Source organism: Mytilus edulis, chromosome 14 (genome assembly GCF_963676685.1).
Source record: "Mytilus edulis chromosome 14, xbMytEdul2.2, whole genome shotgun sequence".
NCBI lineage: Eukaryota > Metazoa > Mollusca > Bivalvia > Mytilida > Mytilidae > Mytilus > Mytilus edulis.
In genome coordinates, this window is record NC_092357.1 from 5904215 (window position 1) to 5927006 (window position 22792).

Consider the following 22792-nt stretch of genomic DNA (forward strand, 5'->3'; position numbering starts at 1 on the left):
ACAAGGAAGGAGGAAATATTTTACTAAAATATTCTATTAGCTGCTGATATATGGCCCTTTCAAAGAACTTTGACACCACCGGAAGAATGCTAACAGGTCTGTAGTTTCCTGCCTCTAACTGACTATTCTTTTTATGCAGTGGAACTACCTGTGCTTCCTTAAGATCGTCAGGAAATTCTGAACTCTTAATAGACATATTTATAAGTTGAGTAATAGGTTTAACAATTACTGGTTTGGCTATTTTCAAGATTTTTACTGATACCCCATCAAAGCCAGTAGCTTTGTTTACATTGATCTTATTAATTTGTTTTTCAACAAAGTCATCTTTAATTTCTATAAAAGATAAACTACCATCAACATTACAATTTTCCCTTATTGATTTTATGCTTGGATGATTATCATCTACCTCACAATTATTATTGCCGATATCTTTGGCTACATTTACAAAGTAGTTATTAAAAATTTCTGCAACATTTGATTGGTCATTAATTATTTCATCGTTGTTACATAAAACAATATTGTTATCAAAATGACTACCCTTGTTTGTTAAAAAAGGTTTGATTGTTGGCCAGAAATCTTTTTGTTTTGGACCACCAGTGCAACGCTCTATAAAATAATTTCTTATAGATTGTCTTCTAAGTTTGGTAGCAAGATTTCTTTGTTGGCGATATAACTCCCAGTTCTTCTTCGATTTTGCATGTAAATATTTATTGTGAAGCATTTGCTTTTTGTAGATTGCACTTTTTAATTGTTTGTTCATGTATGGTGCTGGTTTGTGTACAGTTTTTCTTGTTTTCTCTGGTATGTGGTTGTTGACTATACTCATTAATTTGGTGTTAAAAATATCATAAGCCTCATTAACATTTTCTACATTGTCTACAATTGTTGTAAGATTTGCCTGTTCTAAATCATGAAGAAATTTTTCCTCATCTAGCTATTTATAACTTCTGTATTTTTTTAAAGGTTTTTTTTTATTGATGGTACTGAAAAAAAATGGCATTAAAAACATTAAAAAAAATTACGAATTAACAATTTAGAAATTACACAACTACAAGTTACGAATTGACAAGTCACGAATTAAGAATTTTGACCCCGTTGGCTTTCCATAGTAGAGGAGAGGATTTGTAAACTGTTTAATACGGGAGTTGAAGATGTATTTTAATTTCATCACAACGTGTACCAAAGTTGAAAAAGAAAATCAATGGAATGAGTTATTTAGAAACATTATTTCTGCTTGACACTTCTTTTTCTTGACAATATCATATATTCTTTGTTTGAGAAATTCTAATCAGTTAAATTTATACGACAGTAATGACGTAGAACTCGGGGAATAGTATATCTAGCATTTATTTGGATGATCAATGTGTGTATTGTGAATGGAGACATATAGTTGGATCATCTTATATCCTGGTTTAGCCCCCCCCCCCAAAAAAAAAACCCTTTTTAAATGACTGGATCCTCCCCTGAATATATATCATTTATATGTTCCTGCTTTATAGTATTTAAAATGTGTATTTTATTTGTCAAAAATATGTATGATATATAACCAGAATTTGTCCAAAAAACAAGACGCTTTAATTAATACTTATCTAATCACTCATATATTTTTTATCAGTATATTCAAGGATTTGTTGGTATATTTAATTAAGAATGGTAAAAGGGAGTTAATCGCTACAGGTGCTCGGAGTGTTAATTGATATATATCAATACGCGACATTGAGTGTCTGGAAAATATTTCTTTTTCGTCACAATTTGAAATATAATGTAATGTTTTTTGAAATATAATTTATATATGAAAAACATTTATTCAATGGTTTTTAATCCTTATTTCGGACATTTTAATCATAATTTCAATCGTCAAAGTAAATATTATTTTGGACTTACTTGGTGGATTGATATCCGGTGTATCAGACAGTATGTTCCTCGGTCAATAACAAACAGAGAAAAATGTTGAAATTTCTAATTTTTATGATTTTCATCACGATTTTGCTTAATTTAATTGGAGTTTCAGATGGTAAGAAGAAAATAATCTCATCATCAAGTTGAATATAACAAACATATTTCATTTTTATAGAATTTAAACATATTTACGATATCTCAACCCCGACTAAAATTATATGATTGGCAAATCAGCTGCTCTAGATATCTGATCTTAAAGTATAAGATTTCATCTATAGATTCTAAAGTTGTATCAACATAGACATAATATTCTGTATATCTAGGTGAAGTTCCTCCCTATCAATTATTATTCACTTTTTGTATAATTACTGAAATTTAACCCTCTGATGTTATATTTGTTATTCTCATTGGATTTTGTCTAACGCTTAGTCCGTTTCTGTGTGTGTTACATTTTAATGTTGTGTCTTTGTTCTCCTCTTATATTTAATGCGTTTCCCTCAGTTTTAGTTTTTTACCCTGATTCCGTTTTTTGTCCTTCGATTTACAAGTTTTGATCAGCGGTATACTACTGTTGCCTTTATTTTGCCCTCCTGCTAATTTAAACATATTTATTTATAGTGGATTGAGAAATAACTTATATTAATCCCTTTCCAATTTGCTTGTGCGAGTGCTGCCTTGTAGCGGCATAGCTCTTTTTTTCGAAATCTACAAGGGTGTCTTTAACGTGCAAGAGATATGGCTCTCTCTTAACACGGGTCAGCCATTTATCGTCCCCTTCCAACGGACTATCATTGTTTCCTTAAGATCATACTCACAAATGGGGTCAAGGGAGAGCCGAAAATTCAGTCCCTGAAATTTTCATCCCGAAACGGGAATCAAACCAGGAACCTTTGTGTTTATAGTAGTCGGATGCACTTAAGGTTTCTGATAAATGTGAAAACAGAATATCGCTTAATTTCAATATGATAATACATGTATATTAGCCTTGTGGCAGTGTCAATATTACTATTAAACATGTTTAAAAATAAATGAAGTAACAAGAGTTTTTGGTGGGTCTCATTCATTTTGTCATTTGGGTCTAAGTGTGACACATGAAAGCGAAATTATTGTGCCGTGAAAACCGGAAATGAAGTCTTGCGGGACACAGGAAATTACAAAAAAATGAGAATTGCTTACGTACATATAGTGGTAGCAGGATACAGGAATCTGACAAAACAATACTGTAACCGTGACCTGGGTTCAGAACAGGGTTGGCAAAAACCCGGGTTTTATAAGTATTGCCCAGCCCAGTGGGAAATACTGGGAAAACCCGGGTTTTACAGGGTAATACTGGGTAATATGAAATACTGGCCAGAATTCTAAAGAGGTTTCAGTGATCAAACACAAATGCAATAGATTTAACATATCTATAACATGTATAATAAAATTGAGAATGGAAATGGGAAATGTGCCAAAGAGACAACAACCGACCATGGAAAAACATATTTTGATTTGTCTAGATTGACCAAAGAGTAAAACTGTTAATTTGAAGCAAAATAAATTGTTTTACAAATACACATACAACTAATATTAAGAAACTACATGTAAGACAAATAATTTGTTAAATAATGTATATATATGTACATCAGTCATGTCAGTGATCACTACATTGTATATATATACATTTTAAAGCTTATTTTAAATGAGTAATTATTAAAATTAGAATTAGTAAAGAGAATACATAGAATTAGTAAAGAGAATGAAATTGAATTAGTAAAGAGAATACATAGAATTAGTAAAGAGAATGAAATTGAATTAGTAAAGAGAATACATAGAATTAGTAAAGAGAATGAAATTGAATTAGTAACATGAGTAAAGAGAATACATCATTTTTATGCAGTTAAGCTGCATTATGCGAGCACCCTAGATTTGTGTTCTACCCAATAAATCCTGAAATACTTGCCATTGTTATTATCTAGCTTGCTACTATGTTATATATAACTAATTGAACACTTTTTTAATACTTTTTATTCTGGATTACAAAAAAAATGACCAGAAAAACCTTAAATGATCGTCGATTTATCCAAAAGTTTTAAAGTTACACATAGGAAGTAGTGCTTATTAAGAATCCTTGTGTAGTTCATTATGACTTGTGCTTTTAGCTAAGATGTCAAAGAACAATTGTATGAAATATTTAATCGCATAAAATCTCTTAAGACAAGTAGTTTAGATTTCCCAAATGACAAAAGTCGTAGGAATATTGTTTGTCATCAATACGTAGTACAACTACGTCAGTAGTCTATTATATAATAATTTCAACTGTTCATGCTGATGGCGGCAATTTCAAATTAGAAAAAGAAATTTTCGTAGCTTTTCAATTTGGAGGCAGGTGTGCAAATTAGCGGTGGTCCGAGGTCCGCGACCTTCCACTTTTGCAAGAGGATAGTTGGTTTCTAGCTACGCCCGACGTAGTCACCTTACATTTGAAAGAAAATAAGAAATTACTTTGCAAACCTTTTCACCATGTTCACCAAAGTCTCCAATTAAACGAGCTAAAAACTTATTTTTATCATTATTATTCATGACGGCGATGCTCATTTTGTTCAACCGCTAGCTTTATACAGAAAATCGCCGACAAATATTGTATAAATTCGAGTAAAATCGTATCTGATTGACAAAAACAACATTGTAAACACATAACAATGGCGGCCGTTGAAGACAAAATTTTACAAAATCGGATCCGATTCCGGAAGCGGATAAGGGTAATTCCGGGTTTGGCGATCATTTACAAAATAAATCCAAGCAGGTGAAAAAATACATCTATACATGGTAAATGAATATAAACACTAGTATTGTAAACCAAAAGATATATGTAAAAGAAAGAAAAAGCAGAAAAATATTTTATTCAGAAACTCAAAATTACTTTTTGACAAATTTTAATTTAAAAATCCAATACAACGTGACAGCTGGGAACAGTATATCTAACAATATACATGTTCATGGTCACAGTCTAAATTTTCTCTATAAATGATAAATTATGATAATGCATGTGAGATGCTTTTAAAGTGTAAAGTTTACTGCAATTTCGAGGGGTTATTTGTTTTTTTCTCAATTTTGAAGGGTCAATTAAAGTAGCTGAAAGTTTCATTCTTTTTTTTCTCACTAAAAATGCAACTATATTATATATACCTTAATGTAAGTAAATCATATGATATATAGGTGGCATTCATTTGAGCCACTCTACCCTCTCCTGTTTGATAACTTGGAAACGGTCGAGCTCCCCACCCCTAAACCATATGATGGGGCAGATCCAGGATTTTAGGTTAGGAGGGGCGCAAACTTAAATTTTCGCTGAGCAGAGCGAGGCTAAAAAAAAAATTGAGGTAAAATTCTCGGATATTCTTTATTAAGCTGAGAACAACCCATGCTTTGCAAATTTAAGGGGGGTGCAAGCCCGCAACCCTCCCCCGTCTGAGTCCGCCCCTGCATATATTCAAGTATAGCACAATATAATAAATAAAAAATGAAATATAGGGGGAGTCCCTGGAGTTACCCCACCCCCTCCTGTTTGAGAACTTGGAAACGGTCGAGATCCACACCCCTTAACCATATATATTCATGTTTGTGACAATATGAAAAATCAAATGAAATATAGGAAGAGTTGCTAGGGGTCACCCCACCCCTCCTGTTTTAGAATTTAAAAATGGTCGAGATCCCCATCCCTAAACCATATATATTCATGTATGGGACAATATAACAAATCAGATGAAAGATAGGGGGAGTCCCTGAGGTCACTGTTCACCCTCCTGTTTGAGAACTTGGAAATGGTCAAGATCCTTACCCCTAAACCATATATACTCATGTATGGGACAATATAACAAATCAAATGAAATATAGGGGAAGTCCCTGTGGTCATCCCAACCCTCCTGTTTGAGAACTTGGAAACGGTCGAGATCCCCACACCTAAACAATATATATTCATGTATGGATCAATATAACTAATTAAATGAAATATAGGGGAAGTCCTTTGGGTCACCCTACCCCTTCTGTTTGAGAACTTGGAAACCAATGAGATCCCCACCCCTAAACCATATATATTCATGTATGGGACAATATAACAAATAAAATGAAATGTAGGGGAAGTCCCTAGGGTCACCCTACCCCCAGTGGCGGATCCAGAAAATTTTATAAGTGGGGCTCACTAACTGACCTAAGAGGGGCCCGCTCCAGTCACGCTTCAGTGATTCCCTATATAAGCAACCAAATTTTTTCCAAAAGAGGGGGGGGGGCGGGGCCCCCTGCCCCCCTAAATCCTCTGCCTACCCCTACCTGTTTGAGAACTTGAAAACCGTTGAGATCCCCACCCCTAAATTATATATATTCATATGTATGGGACAAAATAACAAATCATTTACATTTACTATGGGCAGGTCAGTCAGACCTCACCTTTGATCCCTGTTGTAGTGAACATTTGTCTGATTCGTGTCTCATAACTTTTGTACTATAGAACACAAACTCAGTTTTCTTTCCAGGGAAACCAGTCCATTCATACTATTCCATGTTCATACTAAGTCAAATTGAACTTCTAGCAGTCAAATAAAACCAAGGTTAACTACCAAGTAGAACAACTGCAATCATTGGGAACTTGTACCACTGCAGATTCACCATAAAAAATATACATTGATACCGTATATGCATTGCTTTTGAAACCTTGATAGCATATAAATTATTTGCCTTAATAAATAAATCATTAGATAAACACGAATGTACTATATATGAATGTTTAACGTTGAGGCAACATTGCCACAGTTTTCATAATTACGGTTGCCTTGGTTTTTGGTTAACTGCCTTCAACGCTTACAGCGCTTTGATTTTGTACATAGAATTAGCATGATTAGTAAAGAGAATACATAGAATTAGTAAAGAGAATGAAATTGAATTTTCAATCTTCTAGAGATGTCTTTCAATGGTTATCTGTATAAAAAGTGTATATTTAGCTATAATACTATGAAACTACAAGAAGTCTTTACTATTTTGTGTTAAGATAAGCTTAAAAATTTATATTGCCCAGTATTACCCATTTCTGGGAGTATTGCCCAGCCCGGAAAAACCTGGGTTTTCCCACCTGGGTTTTCCCGGGTGGGTAATACTTTGCCAACCCTGGTTCAGAAGCCCCAATGATACCCCATTTTAGAGGGTAGGAATGCCCTTTACCTTCAGACGTTAACATATAAGCCACAAATGTGCACCAGAATTCAGTTACCTTGTTTTGTAACCCCCATTGACAAAATGGTTAAACACACGGAACAAATTGAACCTTTCTATTATATAAATTTGAGTCTTTCCAGGTCATAATGGTATTAAACATGAAAAAAAAAGGAGGGGTCATCAGGGTAATCATGATTGCCACATTATTCATTATAGGTTTTTGTTGAGCCTTTGACTTTAGTCGAAAAAGCGAGACATAGCGATCCTTAGTAACATTCCGTCGTCGTCGGCGGCGTCCACAAATATTCACTCTGTGGTTAAAGTTTTTGAAATTTTAATAACTTTCTTAAACTATCCTTGAATTGTACGAAACTTTGACAGAAGCTTGTTTATGATCAGGAGATAGTATCCAGAAGTAAATTTTGTAAAAATAAAATTCCATTTTTTCCGTATTTTACTTATAAATGGACTTAGCATGCTTAGTTTTTTCTGCCAGGAAACATTACATTCACTCTGTGGTTAAAGTTTTTAAAATTTTAATAACTTTCTTAAACTATCCTGGAATTGTAAGAAACTTGGCCAGAAGCTTGTTTATGATCAGAAGATAGTATCCAGATGTAAATTTTGTAAAAATAAAATTCCATTTTTCCCGTATTTTACTTATAAATGGACTTAGTTTTTCTTCCAGTTAACATTACATACAGTCTGCAGTTAAAGTATTAAAAACATTTTTTAGATTCTTAAACTAGCCTGGATTTTTACCAAACTTGGACAGAAGCTTCTGACAATCAAAAGATAGTATGGAGAGATATAATTTTATTGATTTTTTTCATCATTTTTGATGAGTGTGTGATTAACAGCAAAAGTAGGCGAGACACTGGGTTCCGCGGAACCCTTACAAATTTTTTAAAACCTGTTGATGTCATTTGGCAACAGTTTTTACTGTTATTCGTCATGTGGGTCGTAAATAGGGTACGTACCCAATTACAACCCTTATTTTACATGTTAATGGTGTAGCATTATCCTGTTTTCATATATGATAATACGATCATTGTTGCAAAGGTTATTTCATTTACATGTACCCAAACCCTTGTTTCTATTTTAAAGCATTTGCTTGTATGGCCATCATGTACATGTAAATGCCATTGAATTTTACATGAAATAGAGTGCACTTTTTTTCATTCTACAGTTCTTTCTAAATCGTGTAAAAGTAAATGTTTGCTTGAAAATTAAGTAAATTTGATTAAGCATTTTTCTAACACAATATTCAACAAATGTTCAAATAGAAGTTTGATAGGTAAGCCATTTACTTAAAAATTTTGAGACTTCATTTTTGAACGCAGTGATAATAGAAATTCAGCGCCATCAGATGATCTGTATGCTCATCTTGATCCATCTTACAAGTGTATTACTAAAGTGTACCAACACATTCAATTTTACATTTTACTAGTTCAATTCTGCTGTTATAAAAAAAAAGGTCCTTTGCTCGTTTAGCTATCAAATTGCTTTCTTTAAGATTTTTTATGTATCTTCCTCCTTAGAGTTATCTGCACTTTAATATTATTTTAAAGAATATTTGGTCACATCACCATGATATCATATATATTTAGCAAGTGACTTAATGAGAGTTAAGACAGTGCAAAACCTACAAATCCTAAATCTCCTGTATACTTGGTATATTCTGATCCTTATACAGCGGTGGAACCAAGGGGGGAGGGGGGGGTCCATGGTTTGGACCCCTTTTTTGGTTGATAAATGCATTTGAATGGGGACATGTAGTTGGAACCCCCCTTTGTCCTGGGTTAGGACCCCCACCATTTTTCAGATGGCTGGACCCGCCCCTGTTATAAACTGTTATGAATTAAAATATTTGTTAATTTAAAATTTTTAAAAGCAGAGAATTACTAGATTTTGATTCTTTTGATTTATTTTCAGGTCTGAAATGTTATTGTGACATATGTCCGAATAGTACATGTATAGCTAATGCTAAATGTTTAACAGTTGTTGTCAAAGGAAAGACAGGTCTTGTCTATAGATACAGGTATGTGTATATATATATATATTAATAAGATGAAATCATTGACATGATTGAGATGTAAAATGATACTGGCAACAGAAGAAATGTTAAGAGATAAACAAAATGTAGGGTACCAAAGCATGCAGATATAACTTTGATAAATATGAACGGTACCAGATCATGAAAAACTTGTATTGACAAATATTAGGGAACCAGATCATTGCAAATAAAAAATTAACGAAAATGTAGGGTACCAGAATGAGTTCAAAAATACATTTTACTGGGTACACTGTCTGTACATGTATTTTCATTGAAATCAATCTGTTTTTTAACATGTAGAATGAAGCCTGAAAAAACCTTCAAAGTCCCAATCATTAGATGACCAATGACAAGTATAAAGTGTTATGACATTTCAGATGCAACACAGAGGACAAATTTTTCCGTCCACCAGATTCGCCGAGTATTTGTAATCCTACTGATAAAACGAGTCTGAGTAATGCTCAATGTTGTTCCGACTCAGATTATTGTAATCGATATCTTTCTCCTACATTAACTCATGTTGGGAGTACAAATATGACAGGTATTTATACCACCTATCACCATGGCAACACATACCAAAAACCATTAAGATTCCTTTAACCCATCAGAATATCCCAATTTCTTGCATAAACCATTTCACGCATTTTTGCAAATCATTTTCACTCAGCAAAATCTATATACAATTGCAAGCAAGCAGCATTCCCACTGGACAGAGACACCACTAAAAAAAAAGCTTAAACCGCAAAGTGAAAGGCATTACTGCTTTCATGATACAAAATGTATGAAATAAGAATGATTTTGAAATAAATTTGAAAAATCAGAAAGTTTTTTTTTTTCCTGGGAATCCAAATTGCGTTTTTGCCCTGTAGAATATTGAGCATGAAACGTGAAATGGCCTTAACAGGCCACCATAGATAACGCATATACATGTAAAATGTATTATTTAATTTATGAACCATATTTCAGATATTTAGCATGTTTAGATGAAATAGTTATCAGGAGTCATTAACTGGAAATCATGAAATTCATCAGGCATGTGTCCATGTGTCAGTAGGCAGAATTTGAATTGAATGACTTTCTTTGAACTGATATAATCACATGATAATTATGCATATATTTGTTAAACTTAATTTATGACTAATATTTCAGATGTTTAGATAAAATAGAAGGACAGTTTTTGAATGGAGAGCATTTAACATGTAATACAGCTAAGAAACAAAAGACAGACAATTATAGATTGTGTTGTGATGATTACGATTTTTGTAATCGGGCTCTGGAGCCGACTCTGGCGCCACCTACAACAACAACCCAGAGTCCAGGTTTGTTTTGACACTTAACAATGATATGCTTTTTGACTTACATTTGGGTTTTTCTGTTTGGGCCAAGTGAGCTTTTCCCATCACTTTGCGTCCGTTGTCGTCCTGCGTCCGTCGTTAACTTTGTACAAAAATCTTCTCCTCCGAAATGGTCAATTGACCCCCTAAGGAGTTATTGTCCTTTACAGTCAATTTTTAACAATTTTCATAAAATTTGTAAATTTTTATTAACATTTTCCACTGAAACTACTGGGCCAAGTTCATTATAGATAGAGATAATTGTAAGCAGCAAGACTGTTTAGTAAAGTAAGATGTACAAACACATCACCATCACCAAAACACAATTTGTTCATAAATCCATCTGCTTCCTTTGTTTAATATTCACATAGACCAAAGTGAGCGACACAGGCTCTTTAGAGCCTCTAGTTTTGTATACATAGAATATTTGATACACTTTAGGTTTTGTTTAAGTTCGACCATAAAAAATCTTAACAAAAATAATGAATTCCAAGGTAAATTCAAAATGGGAAAGTCGTAAAAACTGACAATCTAACGCTATCAATCAATATAACAAGTGAAAAACAACTTATGTATTCTTTACTGGGTACAGACATTTTCCAATGGAAATGGTGAGTTAAACCTGGTTTAACATCTAGCTAAACCTCACGCTTGTAAGTCAGTTGTTTATAGTTCTGTTATATTGACAAAATGAAGTGAATCACCCAAGCAGACATGATAGGTTAGAGGTTTAGCGCTATAAAACCAGGTTCAATCCACCATTTTTTACATTTGAAAATGCCTGTACCAAGTCAGGAATATGACAGCTGTTGTCCATTCATTTGATGTGTTTTATCCTTTGATTTTGCCATTTGATTAGGGACTTTCCGTTTTGAATTTTCCTCGTAGTTCAGTATTTTTGTGATTTTACTTTTTAATATGACAATAATTGGGATCCAGCACCCAAAACTGTGGAAACGTAGTAGACACAAGAATTTACCAAATTTAATAATTTCTACATAGATATGGGAATATAGATAGACTATTTGTCTTTTATCCCACTTCAGCTGACATTGATAGCTATATATAGCAGAAAAATATTGGATCTTGGTAAAGGTCTTTATTCTGTATAGACTTTTTCTCTCTTCACAGTTGTTGTTCATTAGTTTGATGTGTTTTGTCATTTGATTTTGCCATGTAATTAGGGACTTTCCAATTGAATTTTCCTCGGAGTATTTTTGTGATTTTCTTTCTATTTTGTTTGTCCATAAAAGTATTATCCTCTTCATACACATTAATACTCCATAATTTTCTATTGTTTAATTTTGTGTATGGGTATTTCTATGAATACTGGACAGCAGAATATTAATGCATTCTCTTATCACTGAAGTGGGTCTTATTGGGGTCTAAGTGTGACACGGACTTGCCGATATTTGTAAGTGTGACCCGTGAAATTCAAATTATTGTGCCATGAAAACGGGAAATGGAGTCTAGCAGGACACAAGAAATTACAAAAAAAATGAGATTTGCTTACGTACATAGTGTAAGTGGGATACAGCAATCTTATGAAACAGTAAGCAGGGTCCGGGATCAGAACCCCCCAATGAGACCCCCACTGAACTAGTACATATTTTTGTTTAGGGTCCAGCTGAAGCATGCCTACAGGTGTGGGATTTTCTCTCTGTATTAAAGATCCATTGGTGGCCTTTCTGCTGTTTTCTGCTCTTTGGTCGGGTTGTTTTCTCTTTGACACATTTCCATTCTTAATTTTTTATTTTATTTATGTTTCAACTTTTTATTAAATATACTTGTAGTTTGTTAGTGTTGTGAGTATTTCACTATGTTATAAAAATGAAAAACCAGTACATCGATGCAAATATATACTTGTATACTAGTGTATATTTTGTAAATGATGCAAGCAAGGTAGTATTTCAATATTTTTGTCCAGTATTGCACTATACCCTCTCAGCTTACACATGCTTCAAACATGTTAATTGGCTAGCATCAACACTTCAAAATTCCCAAAATTGCACTTGCAAAAAGAATGTTTTGATAGATTTGTCAGATATTTTATATCTGTATATGACATGTTTTAAATGTTCGGATATTTTTTTTATTTTTTTCTCTAATTAAAATAAAAATACCATGTTACAGGTATACTTACAATTTATATTTACTACCATGACAACATGTAATGTTTAAGAGCCAATTATCAACCAAAGTGTAATTAAAGTGGATGTAAGTAATCATTTGGAACCATACATCCTTCAACAATGAATAAAAAGACATTCAATGATATTATATAGACAGCTATAACATGTATAAATGATGTATAAAGGCCCGGACTTGAAAAATATGAAACAATTTTATTGAGAAAATGCAAGCTTTGAATATTATCACAATAAAAACAATTAGCAATAATTTAATTTTGGATGTAACACGTCTTCTGATTGGCTAACATCGTTTTGTTTATCAGTCCATAGATATAATTTTGTCATGTGACCGTGACGTCATCAACATTTTTTCATGGTTTACTCCAGTTAAAATGGAATATAGAATTATATTATAGAGCAATTATAGAGACAGAAGAAAAAAATACAGTCATTCCTTAAATAAATTCTAAATTTACATACAAATGAAACAAACTTTAAAAGCACATCAAAGGCTTACCATGACTATAGGTTCCTGACTTAGGTCGGTGCTTAAATGCAATGATGCTAATCATGTTTTTTGCTGTTTGTTTACAGATGAGGATTTAGACAAATTAGAGTTTGGGACAGCAGAGCTTGTTGTACTGATATCCGGTCCAGTAGTACTGGTCTCCTTACTCTTTATGATTGGATTCTTTGCTTACTACCAGTACCAGCATAGAAGACCCTCAGGTTACATGCTGCCACCAGACACCAGTAATGCAGACGTTGCACCATTCGCTCAGCAAGGGACAGAGGGATTGAGAGAGATGATGATTGAATATTCGGGTTCTGGATCTGGTATGTATAAGGATCTTAGCTTTACTGTAAAAATTTAATTCAGAAGTTATTGCGTGCATTTATGATTGAGATTTTGTCAGTTTAGACTTAATTGCAATTTTAATGTTTACAATTTTGAGATAAATACATATTTTAAACTGCGAGTTTAAATTTATTTATTGCGTTTACAACTCTGTTTCATTTTTTGCAATAATAAAACCTGACAGTAATTTCTGAATTTACAGTATATATAGATTCTAATAATGCACAAATATATATCACTATATTTAGCAGAGTTCTTACTAATAAAATTGAGAGAGGGATTTGTGAATATGTTAAAGATACAACAACCAGTCCAAAGAGCAGAAAATGATTATGGCTAAAATTTCTAAAAATTATTTTATGACCATTCTCACAATGTTACATAATTACATCATTTATTAACGTAGGAAACAAGCCGTTAAAAAATTACTTCATTCTTTAAATTACATTGACCTTGTGGGTTTTAGTTAAAATAAAGTGTGAAATACAAGGAACTATTTGCTTTCCTTCCCATGCCAAAACTGTTAGGATGCATCATCATAGACAATATCTTGTCACCACCAATTGTTTTATGACGTCAGAGGAGTGACATTATAGGTGTTTATTCAGGTATGATATTATCAGTTTTAAATTTCACTGGGAAATCACAATAATTCATTGCAACTTATGTAATAATTAATTTGATTTGATTGCAGGTTTACCTCTGCTGGTTCAGAGGACTATAGCCAGACAGATACACTTGTGTGAAATCATTGGAAAGGGGAGATATGGGGAAGTTTGGCGAGGAAAGTGGAGGGCAGAAAACGTGGCTGTCAAAATATTTTCATCTCGAGAAGAAAGTTCCTGGTTCAGAGAGGCAGAGTTATATCAGACAGTCATGTTGAGGCATGAGAATATTTTAGGGTTCATAGCTGCAGATAATAAAGGTGAGAGGTCAAAGTTAAAAGTTCTTGGTTCACAGAGGCTAAGTTATATTAGACAGTCATGTTGAGGCATGAGAATAATTTAGGGTTCATAGCTGCTGATAATAAAGGTGAGAGGTCAAGGTTAAAAAATCCTGGTTCACAGAGACTGAATTATATCATACTGTCATGTTGAGTCATGAGAATATTTAAGGGTTCATAGCTGCAGATAATAAAGGTGAGAGGTCAAGGTTAAAAGTTCTTGGTTCACAGAGGCTGAGTTATATCAGACAGTCATGTTGAGGCATGAGAATATTTATGGGTTCATAGCTGCAGATAATAAAGGTGAGAGGTCAAGGCTAAAAATTACAGGTTCACAGAGGCTGAGTTATATCAGACTGTCATGTTGAAGCATGAGAATATTTAAGGGTTCATAGCTGCAGTTAATAAAGGTGAGAGGTCAAGGTTCAAAGTTCTTGATGTCTTAGTGCAACTGTATCATGGTAAAAGGTAAAAAAAAACTTATCATTCCTTTATTCCTTGAATTCTTCTAATGTTTTAAATAAGCATGATAAATATGAGGTGAAAGTTCCTGTTTTTAATAGTAAGCTAGAACTGTTTTAGGCACTTTTTCTATTGCTAACCAACTATTTTTCATTTTACTGTTTGTATTTGTATCACAGTTGGTTGTACCATAAAATTTTAAAAGCTTTCATATTCCACCAGTTTGTTTTTAATGCTTTATATGTCAAAACTCAAAATAGTTTATAGTCTAACATTGTTTATCTTTGTATATGTAATGAAAGAAGAGGTAAAAGATATTTTCAATGATGAGTTACAATTATATTATTTTATTGTAAATTTCTAATTTCAGACAATGGTACATGGACACAGTTATGGTTGATTACAGACTATCATGAGAATGGTTCCCTGTTTGACTATTTGAACAGGACCCAGATCAGTATCCCTCAGATGATTCAGTTAGCTTTGTCTGCTGCTAACGGTCTTTGTCATCTTCACATGGAGATTATTGGCACAGAAGGTATTTTAACATTTTAGATTAATGTGGATTCAATTATGTTTTGTGGTTACCAAATTTTATCAGAATGAGGAAAACATTTGTTTGTGGATACTGTGGATTCATTTATTTTCGTGGGTACCAATATTTGTGGATTAAGGAAAACCTGCATGTTCGTGGATATTTAATTTTGTGGTTTTGCGGATGTCTGCATACAAGCCTATATAAAATATGTCATTCGTTGAACATTTAATGTCGTGGTACACTTGTACCCACGAAATCCACGAAAATTGGTATCCAACGAATAATAATGAATCCACAGTACTGTATAAGAATTTGTGGTTTTGCCACTCATAAAAGCTTTTATGCAAGAAACATTGGAATTGATGGATCATCTGTACCCATGAAACCCAAGAAATTGGAATGCAACAAATAATAATGATTCCACAGTTATAATTTAACTGTTACTTGTTTAATGTTCAGTGTCATACTCTGGTCAAGAAGCATTAATAATTAATAAAAAAAAGTAGGCTCACTTGGAAAAAGGACAGGAAATAAGGACCAACAAAGCAAATGAGAGTATGTTGGATGGGGCAGAAATTTAGTCTTGCAACTGAATATATAAACATGCATAGATAAATCCATTGATTATTACTCGTTTCATGTCCAGTGCCCATTATTTAATCCATATTAAATACAAAAATCTTTCTTTTTTCAGTTCATGCGGGCAAACCAGCCATTGCACACAGAGATTTGAAGAGTAAAAATATCTTGGTTAAAAATAATCTGACTTGTTGTATAGCAGATTTAGGTAGGTGTTTATATTCTAATAGTTTGTTTAGTAAGGAAAGCAACTAAACTTGATCAGTCTTGGTAGTGACCTTAATGAAGGTATATTCAAAAGTGTGATGAGGTCAAACAATGAATATGATTCTATTTCATACAACCCTAAAATTACATGATATATACATGTTATAGTAACACATGTTACCAACATTTTGGTTAAGCACCTTTAAAAGTCCATAACATTGCTTCTATAGTCAATCTTAAATATTTTTAAAAAAAAAAGTCGCCATCAAGTAAAACTGGCACTATGTTTTGTACTCCATTGAACATTTTAACTTGTGCTTCATTTAAACCCAAGATATCATAAACACTGACATCCAAAGAATGATAATGAATTCATTGTACATTAAGATGCAACATTTATTTGGCCAACTAAAAACATATGTGTGGTTCCAGTAACACGACCGACCCTAGAACTTTTTTTTTCATTTCTGAAAAATAAATTTTCAAACGATCAAATTTTGAGGATTGTGAATTAAAATAATTAAATTCATAGATTTCTGTCATCTGAATTTCTATCACAAGTATCTGTTATGGCTAAAATGCAACAATTCATAACAGAATGCAACAAAATTATTATTTTATTATTATTTATTATTTCAGGTCTTGCTGTTCGTCATGATATTGCCACAGATTCAGTAGATATAATTCTCAATTGATTATCATTTCAGGTCTTGCTGTTCGTCATGATATTGCCACAGATTCAGTAGATATAGCTCCAAATGACAGAGTAGGAACCAAACGATACATGGCTCCAGAAGTCTTAGATGCTACTCTCAACAGAACACACTTTGAGTCTTTCAAAAGAGCTGATGTATATGCCTTTGGTTTAGTATTATGGGAGATGGCAAGGCGATGTTCAATTGGAGGTAAGTGTGGGCAAGTCAGGGAAGAAATTACTATGATGGGGCTTGTATAATTCGCACCCCCTTCTCCCTACTAAATTTCAGGTAACCAAACATTTTGTAACTGTTAGAAAAGGTCTACTGAAATACAGTAATTTCAAATCGTGTTTGGTTGTTTCAGTATTTTATAGGAAAAACCTGTTTTTTCATCATCAAACAGGAGCTGAAACTGCTTGTAAATAAACTCCTCATAGATACCAGGATTGAGATTTTATATTTACGCCAGATGCACGTTCCATCTACAAAAGACTCGTCAGTGACGCTGGAATCAAAAAATGTGAAAAAGCTTTTCGAGAAGAATTTATGATTGTTAAAATAAGTTTAAATCACACAAAACAATTTAGAAACTTTTGTTTGATAGACCGGAAGTTTGAATTTGACTTATAAAAGAAGAAAATAAAGTGAGAGTCGAAATCAGTACATAATAGATATCACTATATTTATGACTTTGAAAGTAAAACAGTTCCATCCTTATGTAAAACAGTCTTAAATATATATCACATTAATATTAGAAGGGTCTTAAATATATATCACATTAATATTAGAAGGGTCTTAAGCTAATAAAAAATGTATTAGTCTGTATGAAACACCAAAAGGAACAAACAATAACCCATTAAGTTTTAAAGTTTACAAATCATCAGCTGGTTTACGGTTGTCTTTTTTACTTTCTTTATACTTTTTCAAAAAGAAATTTGTAATGATGCATTTAATTTTTAACTTTATCAGTATTAATTTGATATTGTATAAAAATAACTTATTATTATGGATTAGGTAAAATTATTAGTTTGAAAATTGGTAAGAGCGCCCTCTACAATATCAAGAACAAACATGGTAGATTGTAAACAAACCACCTTGCTCACGAAATTGAACTTTTTCTCTTATTTCTTGCTTATTGTACTTTATTGTCCGCACCCTGTAAGGAATGTCCAATTTTTGAGAATAAAACAGTGGACTATACAAGCCTTTGAATGAAAGGTAGAATTACTTAGACTGCCTAAATATAATGATTATATGTGTTAAAATTCCTGAAAGGAACATACTTTATGTTTACTTAACATGCTTAACATTACCAAGGGGTTTAATTTAAGTGTAGGCAATAAAAAAAAGATGTGGTATAATTGCAAATGAGACAACTATCCACAAAAGACCAAAATGACACAGACATTAACAACTATAGGTCACCGTACGGCCTTCAACAAAGTCTGTCAAGAAAACTATTTATACTTGCTTTTGTGGCTTTAATTTAATCAATATGTGTACATTATTACTTTACATTCACTTTAAAACATTTATACCAAGGGTCTCAATTTGTAGAATTCTTTGTTGACAGGAATCGTAGAAGATTACCAGTTACCATATTATGACATGGTTCCATCAGATCCTTCCTTAGAAGAAATGAGAAAGATTGTCTGTGATGAAAAATATCGACCTGCCATACCCAACAGATGGCAAACAGTAGAGGTACAATAAACAACATTTGTTATAACCGATTTGATTCTATTATCACACACTTTTAAGACTAATTACTTCCCTTTGTCAATTAGCCATATCAGAATCTAATGCATTCTGTAATATTTTCAAAAGTATACACCAAAACGTTGTGAGTAGTTTGAAACATTCTTAACAATGGAAATTTAACTGATGACATAATGTTATTTCCATTTTGGTGTACATTCAAGACGATTAACCTTTAGATTCGGAAAAGGCAAATGATTCTATACTGGATAGAATTTGCATAAATTACTAATTTAATTCTGTTATTACACACTTTTAACAAAATTTACTTCCCTTTGTTAAAGGTAGACTGGTTCTGTACACAACATAATTAGTTCTTACCAATTAGATTCTGTTATGACATTTTTAAGCAAAAATTGCTTCCCTTTGGTCAATTTGTAGGCTGGTTCTATCTTTAAAGAGGGACGAAAGATACCAGAGGGACAGTCAAACTCATAAATCGAAAATAAACTGACAATGCCATGGCCAAAAATTGAAAAAGACAAACAGACAAACAATAGTACACATGACTCAACATAGAAAACTAAAGAATAAGCAACACAAACTAAACACGCAAAACATGAAGCCTCAGACAATTGACAACTTTCGAGTTCGACGCATTTCCGTCAAAAACTTTGGTTTTAGTGAACGTCATTTATGCGTTTAGGGGCGTCGTCACTTCCGTTACAATGTTGGAGCGAGTGGTTGGAAAACTATAATTCTATATTGTACGAATTATTCAGCAAATTAAATTCTCAAAATTGACAATCAGCACTGCTGTCATTAGGGAATTGTCATTAAGTACCTACAGAACAACCATTATTTCTAGTTTATCCTGCACAACGACGATCACTAAGACGCTTGATGAACGTAAATAGTGCAGGGATACAGGCGATCCCCTCTATCTGGTAAATGACGTCATAAAGGCGTGCATAATTGACGAGTTTTTGCCGGTGACGGATGAACTCGAAAGTGGTCTATTGAGGTGCCCATACATTCTTTGTTAAAGTAATGACATGCAAACAAAATTAAACTCCTCAAACAAAATGATGACAAGAGAAGAGGTTGCTTGGTTGTAAGACTTATGTCTTATGTTTAGACTAAACAAAATGACATTTGCCCCACATGAAGATCAAACTTTTCTCATGAAAATATTACAATGTCAAAAAAATCCATCAGTGCTTTCGTCTGTAACACCTTAATACACATCCATTGGGTTCATCTATCCCAAAGAAAAGAAAGTAAACACCAAAAATTTTACCTTTGAACTTAAAGACAATTAACAACTATTAGTTTCAAATATCCAAGTGAAGGGAATTTAAAACAATTTTTGCTACCCTAATAAAAAATTAGGGGCATTAAAAGATTTGAAAAACTTAAATATTAAACAAATAACACACATATAAGTCTGCTCTTTCTGTATTTCCTTCATGCTGATTGTTAATGAAAATTGATATTACTTCAAAGGGAGACAACAACAAAAAATCTCTAATTATAGGGTCAATTGCTTGAATTGACAAACAGCCTATTAACAGCTCTCACTTGGACTCATGCCACATATTCTTATATCCATAAACAAACATCAACAAAATTGCATTTAACCAACTGACTTTGATTTCTTTAAAAAGAATGTCAATGTTTAATAATTAAGATGTGGTATGATTGTCAATGAGACAACTATCCACAAAAGACCAGATGTCAGCAATTATAGGTCACAGTTCAGCCTTCAACAATGATAAAAACATATACCACCTAAATAGCTATCAAAGGCTTTGAAAACCTAATCCATTGCAACAACGTTTAACAATTTTAACAATTATAAAAACCTTGCAAAATTTTCTGAATTTACATCAATTACATTAAGTGTTTTGATTGTAGTCATTGAGATTAATGGGGAGATTAATGAAGGAATGTTGGTATCATAATGCTGCAGCCAGATTGACAACTTTACGGATCAAGAAATCGTTAGCTGCAATGACATCAATGGAGGACACAAAAGTGTATATAAGGACAGCATGAAAACTTTAATCAAGGGAGACAACTACTTCGAGGTGTAATGCCTTTCAGCTTTCAGAAGTGATATTGATGTACAACAGATTATGTCACAAATTAAGTTTTATTGTTTGTAAGCAATCACCATAAGGCTTTTACATGACTACATTTCACCAAATTGTTATAGTATGAGTCTGTCATTGTTTATACTTGTGGTGCTGTTTACAATTGTATCAGAACTGTTACAAGTAGTGTAAAAGCTGTTAATAGTAGTCACATTGCTGTTACAAGTAGTGTAAAAGCTGTTAATAGTAGTCACATTGCTGTTACAAGTAGTGTAAAAGCTGTTAATAGTAGTCACATTGCTGTTACAATTAATATTAGTGCTGTTGACAGTAGTGTCAGAGCTGTTAACATTAGATTTATTACTGTTTACATAGTGAGATTGCTCTTAACATTATTAACTGTACTGTTAACAGTAGTGTCAGTGCTATTGATAGTAGTGTTTGTACTGTTAACAGTAGTGACATTGCTATTGTCTAGTGTTATGTCAGTGCTGTTGACAGTAGATTCATTGCTGTTATAAGTAGTGTCATATCTGTTAACAGCAGTGATATTGCTGTTGAAAATATTGTCATATCTTAACAGTAATGTTATTGCATCTAATTGCTATTAAGGAAATGGGTCCTTATGAAACACAGAGCTTTTATTCAGCTACATGTAGTTCAAAATTTCAGATTTTGTAAAGATAATTCAGTGATAAAACAATCAGCTTGTCAGTTCTGTAATGGCATTCATCAAACTGCAATAAAATTTAAAGTGATGAAATTAATGAAAAATACTGAAGTCATTTCGAAAAATTGTTTAATAAATTGAGAAAAATGACAAGCGCTCACACTGAATCAAATTATTGATTACTATTTCTGAAGTTTGCCAAAGATATGTCTATTCTTTTGTATCAACATCCTGGTCTGTATACTGATCATGTGATCTGTTATTGCGCCAGTGAAGAAATTGATACATAAAATATTGATTTATCTCTGAAAATTCAATCCAGGTCATAAATCGATTTTCTTTTAAAAAACGAATCATTCTGTGATTGTTTACATTTGTATTATGCTGCCACTAGGTGTCACCACTACTCCACATATTAGCCTATTTATTTGTTATATTTTTATCATTCACTGTACATTATTTTATAAATTAAGAACTTGAATATAGGTATTGTAAAGACAAATAAACAAAAACTTAAGTATCACTGTAAAATATGAAATTATTGCATAAATTCACTAATGCTATTGTTTTTTAAATTGTAAAAAATGTGATTTTAATTTTTTCAACTTAATCTGTAAAGGATATTATTGAGCAACTCATCAAGTCGCATTGTCCAAAGGAAATACAAACCTCACCAAAATTTCTGAATTTATAATAAACCCAACACTGAAAGATAATCACAAGGGTGACTAGGTGCATTCATTCCTCTTTAATTATTTTGGTTGTTTGCTCTCTTTTTTATTTTTCTGGTCCATTCATACTCTATTATGTATATTTTAGCACCTCATTATTATTTATTCTTTACATTTTTAGCTCACCTGGCCTAAAAGGCCATGTGAGCTTTTCTCATCACTTGGCGTCCGTCGTCGTCGTCGTTAACAATTTTTCAAACATCTTCTCCTCTGAAACTACTGAATGGATTTGAATGAAACTTAGCATGATTGTTCCTTAGAGTATCCTGCACAAAGTGTGTGCTTCGATTTTTGATCCGTCAAAAAACATGGCCGCCGTTACTTAAAATAGAACATAGGGGTCAAATGCAGTTTTTGGCTTATATCTCAAAAACGAAAGCATTTAGAGCAAATCTGACATGGGGTAAAAATGTTCATTAGGTCTATCAGCCCTGAAATTTTCAGATGAATCAAACAAACCATTGTTGGGTTGCTGCCACTTAATTGGTAATTTTAAGGAAATTTTGCAGTTTTTGGTCATTATCTTGAATATTATTATAGATAAAGATAAACTGTAAACAGCAAAAATGATCAGCAAAGTAAGATCTACAAATAAGTTCATATGACCAAAATTGTCAATTGACCCCTTAAGGGGTTATTGTCCTTTAATGACAATTTTTCACAATTTGTTCATCATATTTGCTAACTTTAAAAAATCTTCTCC

The 22792-nt window shown here is 32.7% G+C and overlaps 1 protein-coding gene across 1 annotated transcript; it reads left to right on the forward strand.

The window, feature by feature from the left end:
• The first annotated feature begins 1885 nt into the window (after positions 1–1885).
• LOC139503901 (TGF-beta receptor type-1-like) lies at positions 1886–22066 on the forward strand. The gene is made up of 10 exons (XM_071293911.1): positions 1886–2014; positions 9022–9127; positions 10292–10461; positions 13203–13445; positions 14162–14392; positions 15243–15410; positions 16105–16197; positions 16904–17101; positions 18468–18598; positions 20510–22066. The coding sequence occupies exons 1-10, from the start codon at positions 1948–1950 to the stop codon at positions 20648–20650; spliced, it is 1548 nt and encodes a 515-aa protein (XP_071150012.1). The 5' UTR covers positions 1886–1947; the 3' UTR covers positions 20651–22066.
• Positions 22067–22792: the final 726 nt, after the last annotated feature.